The 12,718-nt window shown below is 32.9% G+C and overlaps 1 protein-coding gene across 1 annotated transcript in view; it reads left to right on the top strand.

The window, feature by feature from the left end:
• LOC114326642 (venom allergen 5-like) overlaps window positions 1-12,718 on the top strand; it is a 37,556-nt gene that overhangs the window by 11,325 nt on the left and 13,513 nt on the right. The window contains exons 2-3 of the mRNA XM_028275072.2: window positions 7,284-7,445; window positions 11,577-11,658. Of these exons, the coding sequence (XP_028130873.1) occupies window positions 7,284-7,445; window positions 11,577-11,658 (244 nt within the window). The remainder of the gene's footprint in view (window positions 1-7,283; window positions 7,446-11,576; window positions 11,659-12,718) is intronic.

Here is a 12,718-nt window from a genome sequence, read left to right as displayed (position 1 = left end):
AATTGTTAAGGCAAAAATGCCATACGATATTATATATTATGAAAGTTAGAAACTAAAAAAATCAAGGATTAAAGCTACCTCCATAAGATCCTGAAGAAATTTTTGTCATTATTTCATTAATAAGATGTTATTTTTAATTATCAACAATGAGCGCTAACCGTTTATTGAGGCGGTCGTCAATGTGAGTGCAAGTGAGATACACCATTGGACGGCTGGAATGGTGCATCTCTTTAGCACTCACCACTGACGGCCGCCTAATACGCACTTAGCGCTCATTGTTAATAATTAAAGATAAAGCTAAGTAATAAAATAGTGACAAAAATTTCTGCTGGAGTTTGTAGAGGGGGCTATAAACTTTGATTTGGTCACTTTCTGACTTTCATAATAATGGACTTTAACCGAGTTATTAAGCCTTAAAAATGGCTCTTTTCGCATTTTTCAAATTTTAAATCGCATATAACTCGACAACAATCAATTTTCGAGAAAAATCACAAAATACCTTTTTTTGTTCAGAATAACCCAAATGATCTAAAAAAAATTGTTCGAAGTGAAAAAATTATTTTTGTGAATTTGTCTAAAAAAAATTGTTTAAACAATTTATCGATCAAGGTACTGCCTGGCACCCAGTAGATTTGTTATAAGGACCTCTTTTTGAGTAAGTTTGTGCAAAAAATTCGAATCGGAGTAATTTACCTAACGAGGGCGACGATACAGCCTAGACTAATTTGAACATATTCAGTAACATTTAATTTCTAGAATCGGCTGTTTGTGTGAATCAGAATCAACTTTTACTAAATGGCATTGGGAAGAGTATACTTTTCCTAGTTGGAGTCTACTTTTACTAGTAAATGTTGAATATAAATCTTCATTTTATATTTATAATCAACTTTTACTGAAACCAGCCGTTAAGGATCGTTTAAACACAGCGATAAATCAAACAACTTATCAAGGTCAATCGAGTTGTTGCAACTTATCATTGTGTGTAAACGGTGCATCGCACGACTTATCAAAGTTGGAGTTGGGTTGAGGTTGGTATCGGATTGCATCAACTTATCACAAGGATCGAGTTGTTTTAATTTATCGTCGTGTCTAAACGGTACAGCGATTTATCATTGGACTTGGGTTGCATCAATTTAGGAAAATCTTACAGAATTAGAATTTATTTACATATCCAATTAAATAATGTACAGGGTGATTGATTAGTGGGGTAAAGCTACGTAGATCCGTTATAGTAATAAATAGCAATAAAAGTTAATAACAAAAATTGTAGCCAACTTTGAGATTCACATTTATAAAATTAATTAGAATGTTACATAGGTTGTTCGATAACATAGTGGCAGACCAAACTTAATTTTTTTTTATTGGAACAACCTGTATTTTATTTTATATTCAAAATCTTCTTAACTTCGCCATTACAAATGTATAAAGGATTGTTATGTTATACAGGGTATTTTACAAAGTTATAACCAATTTTATATGAAAATTGTAACAAGTTAACTCATTGTATAAATAAAAATAAGCACAAAAGCAATGGATTATTGATGCCATTTTTTTATTTATTATCAAAATTTTCATAAATTATTATTCTTCTTCTTCTTTTTGTATAGACATGGCTGTCTGTTTTTTCAATGTACCTCTAGTAAGTTGTCGTTCCATCGTTTTCGTGGTCTTACCACTGATCGTCTGCCATTTGGGAAACCGTCTCTCGCTGTCCTGACTACTCTGTTGTCATTCGGCTTATGTGGTCATTCCATTCTATTGTTCTGTTTCTTACCCTGTCTTCTGTCGTATATCTGCACTTTTAGCTCTGTCCCATAGAGTCTCACCATCGATTTTTCGAAGGGTTTTCATCTCCGCTGTTTCGAGCAATCTTTTTGTCCTCTCTGTGTCGGGTCGTGTTTCTGCCGCGTATGTCATTATTTTTCTGATGACTGTTTTGTAAATTCTGCCTTTCATATATTTTCCAATATTTTTAGTTCTCCATATTGTGTCATCCAGGCAACCTGAATTCAGGCAAATCTTTCATTATGCGTTTAAATTTCTCAAAAATACTATTAGTTTTCTCAGGATTCCATAGTTCTACATTCTACAGTGTGGCAAAACCAAATGGAATAGATTCATTATTTCGTAAACCGACGACTAAAAAATCCGGAAACAGGTCGATTTTTATATTTAAATTATGATTTTTTGGCATTTACATACTAGTGACGTTATCCATCATCATCATCATTCTCTTTGCCTTATCCCTATGCGGGGTCGGCTTCCCTAATTGCATTTTTCCACACAATTCTATCTTGGGCCATATCAATGTTAATCCCTTTTACCAACATGTCCTGCCTTATCGTCTCCCCCCAGCTCTTCTTTGGTCTTCCTCTCCTACTCCTTCCAGGAATCTGCACTTCAGCTATTCTTCGTATTGGGTGGTTAACGTCTCGACGTTGAACATGACCAAACCATCTTAACCTATGCTCTCTCATTTTGGCATCAATTGGTGCCACACCTAGACTTCCCCTAATATACTCATTTCTAATTTTATCCTTCTTTGTCACTCCACTCATCCATCTAAGCATTCTCATTTCCGCCACATGCATTCGCTGTTCCTCTTTCTTTTTCACTGCCCAACATTCAGTTCCGTACATCATAGCTGGTCTTATGGCTGTTTTATAGAATTTTCCCTTCAGCTTCATTGGAATTTTTCTGTCACACAACACACCACTCGCTTCTTTCCACTTCATCCATCCAGCCCTAATTCTACTGCATGCATCTCCATCTATTTCTCCATTACTCTGTAATACCGATCCTAGGTACTTAAAACTATTGCTTTTTACAATCATTTCACCATCCAAAGATACCATTTTATTTGTAGTAGCTCCATCTTTAAATGAACATTCCAAATACTCTGTTTTTGTCCTACTAAGTTTTAAACCTTTTTCCTCCAGAGCTTGTCTCCACTGTTCCAGTTTTTGTTCTAAGTCTCTTTCACTATTTCCTACTAACACGACATCATCAGCATACATTAAGCACCATGGAATGTTACCCTGTATTTTCGCTGTTATCTGGTCCAAAACTAATGAGAATAAATACGGACTAAGCACAGAACCTTGATGCAATCCTACTTTCACATGAAATTTATCAGTCTCTCCCACACCTGTCCTAACACTAGTCGTTACTCCCTCATACATATCCCTCACAATCTTTACATATTCACCAGGGACTCCTTTCTTATTGAGTGCCCACCACAGAATCTCTCGAGGAACTCTATCATATGCTTTCTCAAGATCAATGAATACCATATGAGCGTTTGTTTCTTTACTCCTGTATTTTTCCATCAACTGCCTTATAATGAAAATTGCATCTGTTGTTGATCTACCCTGCATAAAGCCAAATTGATTCTCGGATATTTCGGTTTCTTCACGTATCCGTCTATCAATTACTCTTTCCCATATTTTCATGGTGTGGCTAAGCAGTTTTATAGCCCTGTAGTTTGTACATTGTTGTATATCTCCCTTGTTTTTGTAAACAGGTACCAGTATACTGCTTCTCCATTCGTCTGGCATTTGTCCAACTTCCATAATTCTATTAAATAGACCTGCTAGCCACCTTGTTCCTGTCTCTCCCAATGCTCTCCATACTTCCCCAGGAATATCATCTGGTCCTACCGCTTTTCCTTTCTTTATTTTTTGAAGCGCTTGAGCCACTTCCTTGTTGGTTATTTTGGTGACCATTGCTGCTACTGTCTCCGTTGACTCTACAGGCTGTCTGTCAAATTCTTCATTTAATAAGCTGTCAAAGTACTTTCTCCATCTCTTTTTGACATCCCTTTCGTGAACTAGTGACTAGTGACGTTATCCATCTCGAAGCTAAAATAAAAAATATACATGCGGACCAATGTAAAAAAAGTCATTTCATTGTTGTCTTCTTACCGGCGTGAGAAATACAAAATAAGATTTACTATTTTATTTAGACATAAGCCACAATTCGAGTTTGAAATCAAGTTTACTTGACGTTTCAACTTTCACTTCGGAAATCGTTATCAATATAAAAAAAACATTCATAAATTAAAAATTTAACTTTGTTTCTGGTGAAGCAACGAAGTTGGAACAAGCAGAATATTATAATTGTCACCGGAAAGCGAAAAAGGTAACGCACAACTTGAAAGAACTTATATATTTCTAACTTCGTTTCTGGTGAAGCAACGCAGTTGGAACAAGCAGATATATTATAATTGTGTCACCGGAAAGCGAATATGGTAACGCACAACTTGGAAGAACCTATAGTTTTCTAACTTCGTTTCTGGTGAAGCAACGCAGTTGGAACAAGCAGATAATATTATATGTAACTGTGTCAGCGGAAAGCGAAAAAGGTAGTCCCTGAAAACTATAGGTTCTTCCAAGTTGTGAGTTACCTTTTTCGCTTACCGGTGACACAATTATAATATATCTGCTTGTTCCAACCCTGTTGCTTCACCAGAAGCGAAGTTAGAAAACTATAGGGTCTTCCAAGTTGTGAGTTACCTTTTCACTTTCCGGTGACACAATTATAATATATCTGGTTGTTCCAACCCTGTTGCTTCACCAGAAGCGAAGTTAGAAAACTATAGATTCTTCCAAGTTGTGCGTTACCTTTTTCGCTTTCTGGTGACACAATTATAATACATCTGCTTGTTCCAACTCCGTTGCTTCACCAGAAGCGAAGTTAGAAAACTATAGGCTCTTCCAAGTTGTGAGTTACCTTTTTCACTTCCCGGTGACACAATTATAATATATCTGGTTGTTCCAACCCTGTTGCTTCACCAGAAGCAAAGTTAGAAAACTATAGGTTCTTCCAAGTTGTGCGTTACCTTTTTCGCTTTCTGGTGACACAATTATAATACATCTGCTTGTTCCAACTCCATTGCTTCACCAGAAACGAAGTTAGAAAACTATAGATTCATCCAAGTTGTGCGTTAGGTTTTTTGCTTCCCGGTGACACAATTATAATATATCTGCTTGTTCCAACTCCGTTTCTTCACCAGAAGCGAAGTTAGAAAACTATAGGCTCTTCCAAGTTGTGAGGTACCTTTTCGCTTTCCGGTGACACAATTATAATATATCTGTTTGTTCCAACTGCGTTGCTTCACCAGAAACGAAGCTAGAAATCTATAGGTTCTTTCAAGTTGTGCGTTACCTTTTTCGCTTTCCGGTGACAATTATAATATTATATCTGCTTTTTCCAACTGTGTTGCTTCACCAGAAACAAAGTTTAATTTTTAATTTATGAATGTTTTTTTTGATATTTTCAACTCAGGCGCCAAAACCAACAAACCACTCGGAAACCCGTCCAAATACGTATTGCGAACCATCAAAGCTTTTGTTGAAAAACCGACAGAAGTTAGATTGTGGTGCGCCGTGTGCGTGCCGTTTGTGCGCCACTTGAAAACACGTACTAATCTGACGAATATGCTGCGCGCGAGCGGCTCGCAAACCGAGCAGAGCGGATATGTATACCTGCCTTTACGATGAATTCTCTAACATTTTCTGCGAGTTAGGAAGTACCACGTTTTCAATGAGGAGTTTTCTAAAAAAAAAAAAAAGAAAATAACTATCTATGCCTGCCGCGTGGGAAAGAACTAAACTCTCGTCTCGCGTAACTACCAGCTTCCACTCTGGTTTAGCACTTCTTTGCTCTTTGCTCGTACTCTTTCTTCGCTCCATTCTGTGCACTTCTTTGCTCTTTGCTCGTGCTCTTTGCTCTTTGCTCGCACTCTTTCTTCGCTCCACTCTGAACGTACGCATAGGGAATGTTGTATACAAATGAAAGTATGGTAATGGTACTTTTTAATAGTGATATAAAATACAGGGTATCCCATTTAAATTTTACTGAAAAAATAATGTACTTGAGTTTTAACTCACCCTTTATTAGATATAAAGTAAATTAGCAATATCAATCATTTTTAAAAATTTTGACAATAAATAAAAAAATATGGCATCAATAAACCATTGCCGTTGTGCTTATTTTTATTTATACAGTGAGTTGAATTTGTTACGATTTTCATATAAAATTGGTTATAACTTTGTAAATACCCTGTATAACATACCCAACCTTTATATTTTGAAAGTAACAGGATCTATTTGTTTAGGATGAAAACTAGTTATAATTCATTGAAGGGTCTAAAAGGGTCTAATGTACACAATGGTCCCCTCTTCAACTTGTTGTGGTCAACTTATCGCAGCGTCTAAACAGCGTTTCAATCTCAACAAATCACAGCAACTTGTCATCACAACTAGTTGCTGTGACTTATCGCTGTGTTTAAACGCCCCTTTAGAGTTGACTCCAACTAGTTGGAGTCAACTCCAACTGGATAATCAACTTGAACTGTAACATATATACTAAATTGTAACATATTGTACTATATTGTAATACTAAATACTGTATTTCACTTAAAGCTAAAAAAATATATATTAATTTATAGTCTCTGAACTTTTTCATACTGTTTTAAAATGTTGTTAAACTCATTAAAACAACTAAATAATTGTCCACACTGCATAGTTAATTTAAAAACAAACACTAAACAAATAAAAAATAAGAAATCTCTTTACTAATCAATATTTAAATTAAAGTATAAACACAAAACAATTAAACAAATTCCAACACTCTGACACTAACTTTTTATTTGCGTACACGTTAGCGTGTACCTAGACACAGCGTTATATTTAGGTATATTCTTCTTTTCTTTCTTTAGTTTATTGGCCTCTACCTACTTGGGTATTTGGCCAGCTCGTCGTAGGGTAATAAAGGAAAAATATTTATATTCTAATGACATTTATCGTATGTCGTTGTAATAATATATACCAGTTTGTTGAGATTGGAGTTTGATACAGTTTTTGAAGGAAAGAAAAGAAGGTTTACTATTGAAAATAAAACCATTTTGTAAAAGTAAAAATTTTCTATGAATAGTTCAAACGAACAAAAACACTTTTAACGTCACATAACTGTATTTTTTACTGACGTTTATAATGTCTAATTAATTTTGTTTTCTTTTTGGTGTAAAATGTAAATGCAAAACCATATGACGTCACGACGTGTTTTTTGCTGGCTGGAATAATTTGAATTTTTAATCGTCTTTAGGGGAAAAACGAAAGACAAACAAAACTTTTTTATCATTGATAAATGTTTTAAATTATGTTCTGTTGTGATTTATAACATTTTTTCCAATTTTAAATTTTATGCAAGTTCCCTATTAGCTAATGTCCAATTAATTATGGGACACCCTGTATATGACTACAAACTTTTTACCATTCCAGAGCTGCGGAGCTGCTTCAGATTGCAAAAATTTCAAACAACTAGGATTGAGTGATGCAGACAGACGATACGTGTTAGACCTTCACAACAAATACAGAAATAGAGTGGCTCTAGGACAGGAAAAGACAGGACCGCAACCTCAAGCGTCGAATATGAGAGCTCTGGTACGTGAATATGTTTTAGCGTCTATCTGTTCAATTGATAATTCAGATTTCTGTCACTGCTTCACAGTCCAGGAACCGAAGCTTTTCACCTCGCAATTTTTACAGACTGAATCGATTTGTTTGAAAATTTGAGAATAAGTAATGGATAGTCCAAGGATCAAAATCTATATGATGCTGAAAGGCGCTTTTACCATGGGGGTGGTTGCCACCCCATCTCGGGGGTGGAAATTTTTTATCATATTTTTTATTATATTTTGCGAGCAAAAGTTGATAAAATCATTCATTCTAAGCAAAAAATGTTCTATAAATTTTTTGATAAAATTAATAGATTTCGATTTATTCGCTATCGAAAGTGTTAGTTTTATATCGAAAAAATCAATGTTTTTCGATAATATTCATTTAAGATTCACTCAATTTTTGGCAAAAAAGCCAAAATCTTGGGAATTAAATAACCTACAATTTCATATTTAAACATTTTTTCGTATCTCTGATGCTAATCTTTCTATTCTGAAGGAAATGGCATTTTTTACCAAACTACAAAAATTCGTTATTCGCTTTTAAATCCAGTTTTTTAAAAACTAATCATTTTAAGCCAGTCAAACTTCTAGAATCTATTAATAATACATAAATAAAGAAGAATAAATAAGGCCAATGACTAAACACACCGCAACATAATATACAGGGTAAGTCATGAGGAACTGTACATACTCCTACCTCGTATAGAGGCTCCTATGGGGAATAACAAATGACCATTAAAAAGTGTCTGCTCCCATTATTTAATAATATACAGGGCGAGTTTCGCATTTTGACAGAAATTTGTATTCGTCATAATTTTTGAACGGTCAGATCGATGTGTCTCTTATTTTGGCCAATCGTTACACTATTACCACCTAATCAACTAATTTATTCAAACTAGAAAAAAATCAGGTCCGGCTTTAAAAAAATTAGTTCGTTTGGGTCTTAGAAAAAATTTCACCCTGTATACGCTTTTTGAAAACTCTAATATGAATTTTACAAATTACACAAATATGCAATTAAAATGGCATATTTATTTTTTTCCGCACACGATTACTTAATTTTTTATAAAAAAATCAAATTTCACTATGAATTAAAAGTTTGGTAAAGTGAACCATAGATTAAAAAAAAATTACTTTTATTACAAAAATTAATTTTTTTTGCACAAATAAGTAATTTATGTTACCATCCAATCAACTGATTTATTCAAACTAGAGAAAAATCAGGTCCGGATTTAAAAAATTAGTTCGTTGTGGTCTTAGAAAAAATTTCACCCTGTATACGCTTTTTGAAAACTCTAATATGAATTTTACAAATGAGACAAATAGGCAATTAAAATGGCATATTTATTTTTTTCCCCACACGATTACGTAATTTTTTATTAAAAAATCAAATTTGTCAAAATCGGAATTTTCTAAAAATGAAAAAAAAATTAACTCACGGTTTAACTCTCTACAACTCTGTTCCATTTTAATATTTTTTTTCTGAAATTTTTACAGCACATACCTCTTACCATTAGGAAAACTATGAAAATTGTTGTAGACTTTCAGTCTTCTTCTTGTAAAAGTTGCAAACTTGTAAATCGCAAAAATTAGGTGGAAAAATTTAAAATTTATCAATTTGATCACGTCTATGTTAAACTATAGAGTCCAAAAGAAGTGTTATGGGAAGTTTTAGATCTAGACGTGTTATAGAAAAAAAAAATGGTAAAACTTTAATTTTAAGAAAAACGTTGTTTTTGTAAATTAATTTTTGTAAAAAAAGTTAATTTTTTTAAATCTATGCAAAAACTTTGCCAAACTTTTTATGCATAGTCAAATTTGATTTTTTAATAAAAAAATAAGTAATCGTGCGGGGAAAAAATAAATAAGCCATTTTAAATGCCTATTTGTCTTATTTGTAAAATTTATATTAGAGTTTTCAAAAAACGTATACAAGGTGAAATTTTTTCTAAGACCCAAACAAACAAATTTTTTAAATCCGGGCCTGATTTTTTTCTAGTTTGAATAAATCAGTTGATTGGGTGATAACATAAATTAAATATTTGTTGAAAAAAAATTTATATTTGTAATAAAAGTTATTTTTTTTTTAATCTATGGTTCACTTTACCAAACTTTTAATTATTCATAGTCAAATTTGATTTTTTTAATAAAAAATTAAGTAATCGTGTGGGGAAAAAATAAATATGCCATTTTAATTGCCTATTTGTCTAATTTGTAAAAATCATATTAGAGTTTTCAAAAAGCGTATACAATGTGAAATTTTTTCTACGACCAAAACGAACTAATTTTTTAAATCCGGGCCTGATTTTTTCTTGTTTGAATAAATCAGTTGATTGGTGGTAACATAAATTAAATATTTGTTAAAAAAAAATAATTTTGGTAATAAAAGTTAATTTTTTTAAATGTATGGTTCACTTTACCAAACTTTTAATTAATAATCAAATTTAATTTTTTTATAAAAAATTAAGCAATCGTGTGCGGAAAAAAATAAATATGTTATTTTAATTGCCTATTTGTCTAATTTGTAAAATTCATATTAGAGTTTTCAAAAAGCTTATACAGGGTGAAATTTTTTCTAAGACCCAAACGAACTAATTTTTTTAAAGCCGGACCTGATTTTTTTTCCTAGTTTGAATAAATCAGTTGAGTAGGTGGCAATAGTGTAACGATTGACCAAAATAAGAGACACATCGATCTGACCGTTCAAACATTATGACGAATACAAATTTCTGTCAAAATGCGAAACTCGCCCTGTATATTATTAAACAATGGGAGCAGACACTTTTTAATGGTCATTTGTTATTCCCCATAGGGGCCTCTATACGAGGTAGGAGTATGTACAGTTCCTCATGACAGCCTGTATATTATTTTGCTTCCAATTGGATTTCTCCTTTTTTTTTAATATATATTGATTTTTTAGCCGTAACTTTTTTATTTTTTATCTTAGAAAGTTTGGTAAAAAAGGGTTTTGTAGGTTTCTACAAGATTTATAAGCCTATTAATAGTAAGTATTTTTAAAATCCTGTTGCAAAAAGAAGAGACTTTGAAAGGGTTGGTAAAGGTGGTTTTTGCATGTTATTACAAGTTTTAATTGTCAATAGTTCACTCAATTTTTGCCGTAGAAAAAATTTTTACAAACAAATTTCTTGGAAATTATAATAACTACAATCTCATATTTAAACTTTTTTTCGTATCGCTGATACTAATCTTTCTATTCTGAAGAAAATGCCATTTTTTCCAAACTACAAAAATTCTAAACTTCATTTTTTAAAAAACTAATTATTCTAAGCCGGTAAAACTTCTAGAAACAATTAATAATACATAAATAAAGGAGATCAAATAAGATCAATGACTAATTTTAATTAGGGTGGTGATTAGGAGGTTGCTTCCGATCACTTTTTCGATGAAAAAAATAGGGACTGATATTCTTTTCATTATAAGTCACTTTATTTTTGAGCTAGAGACTTTTTTTTATTTCTGAAGATAGATATTTTTAAATACTTTAAAGTAGTTGGAACAAGTTATCCTCGAAAAATGCGTAGTTTTCCTGTCTTTTGACTTTGAAACTACAATATTTAGCATTTGACGAAGAAGAGCTAACATATAATAAAGTATAGCTCGATTGCTATTGGTCTTATAGAAAATTAAAAAAACGGTTTTGTTTATTTTTTCAAAAGGTACATTTTCGTTAAGTAAAGTTGTTTTGATAAAACGAAAACTTTTGGTGTTATTAGCAGAAAACTTATTAAAAACATTCATTTTTTCGATATAAAACTATCACTTTCGATAGCGTATAAATCGAAAACTATTAATTTTATCAAAGAAATGTATAGAACGTTGTTTGCTCAGAATGAATGTTTTACCACCTTTTGTGGTCAAAATATCATAAAAAATTTCCACCCCCATGGTAAAATTGCCTTTCGGCGTCATATAGGTTTTGATCCTTGGACTTTCCACTACTTATTTTCAAATTTTCAAGCAAATCGATGCGTTCTGTAAAAATTGCGAGGTTTTGTCCTATTTTAAGCTTCATTACTTGGACTATAATAATTGAGATTTCTGTCACTGCTTCAATTTTATAATGTAATATATCCATTGAATTTAAATTTTTTAGAGTTATAGCAAGGAACTGGAATATATAGCTCAATGTCACACAAACTCGTGCAAGTATGCCCACGACAAATGTAGAAAAACTCGTAAGTAACGGTTTAATCTTATGTATACACAGCATCAGCCTCCAATTATCTCTATTCCTGGCTGCTCTCCTCCAGTAATCCATTTTCAATATCTCTTTAGCTAGATCACCTCGTCTATCCATCTCTTCCTTTGTTTTATTATTGACCGTCTTCTCACCATAGTTCCGCTATGGGTTCTATTAGGTGTTCTCATTAGCCATTATCCATTCTCATAAAGTGACCTGCCCAACGCAATTTTCATATTTTTTATAATTTGCTATAGAGGGTTCTTTCTAATATTGGTATAGAATAATCGAACTGCACTGATCTGTTTAATGGATAAAAATTATTGGATATGTATTTTAGTATGTTAACAATCGTAAGAGGTAAGACACTGTGGGATAGAACTAGAAGTGCAGATATATGACGGAGATGCAAGGTGGACAACATTAATAACTGGGTAAAAAACAGAAGAGTAGAATGGAACGACCACATACGTCGAATGACAACAAATAGAGTAGTAGGGACGGCGAGGGACGGTTCCCCAATAAGAAGACGATCAGTGAGAAGACCACGAAAAAGATGGAATGACAATTTTCTGGAGGTACATTGAAAAACAGGGTCATGTCTACATAAAAAGAAGAAGAAGAACAATCATAAGATAGAGAGCAATTTGTTGTAGTTATAGCCAATCTTCAGAAATAGAGGAGGCACCTTAAGAAAAAGAAAAATCATAAGAAATAAGGGTTGACCATACAATTAGACCTTATATCGGATCTATTATTTTGCTTGCTTAAGGAATAAGGAAAATGGTTCTGTAATTGTTGCATACAGTTAGTGATCCTTTTTTATGGATAGGGATAAAGGTTAATTAGCAACACTCATCAAGCCACTCACCTGCCATCCATACCAAGTTCATCAAAAATATATACACCGTTATTAGGCGTCACCGCTCTTCGGTAGGGATCTATGAAGGAGTATCACCAAGCCGCAAGCCCTTATTCCTTGCGAAATGCTCCTCCATAAGCCGATCAGACACCAGTTTATTCCAGACCAAGTCGTAGATTCGATTGAATTTTAT

Source organism: Diabrotica virgifera, chromosome 9 (assembly GCF_917563875.1).
Source record: "Diabrotica virgifera virgifera chromosome 9, PGI_DIABVI_V3a".
NCBI lineage: Eukaryota > Metazoa > Arthropoda > Insecta > Coleoptera > Chrysomelidae > Diabrotica > Diabrotica virgifera.
The sequence above is the reverse complement of the archived record's forward strand: the minus strand, read 5'-3'. Positions and strand labels throughout refer to the sequence as shown.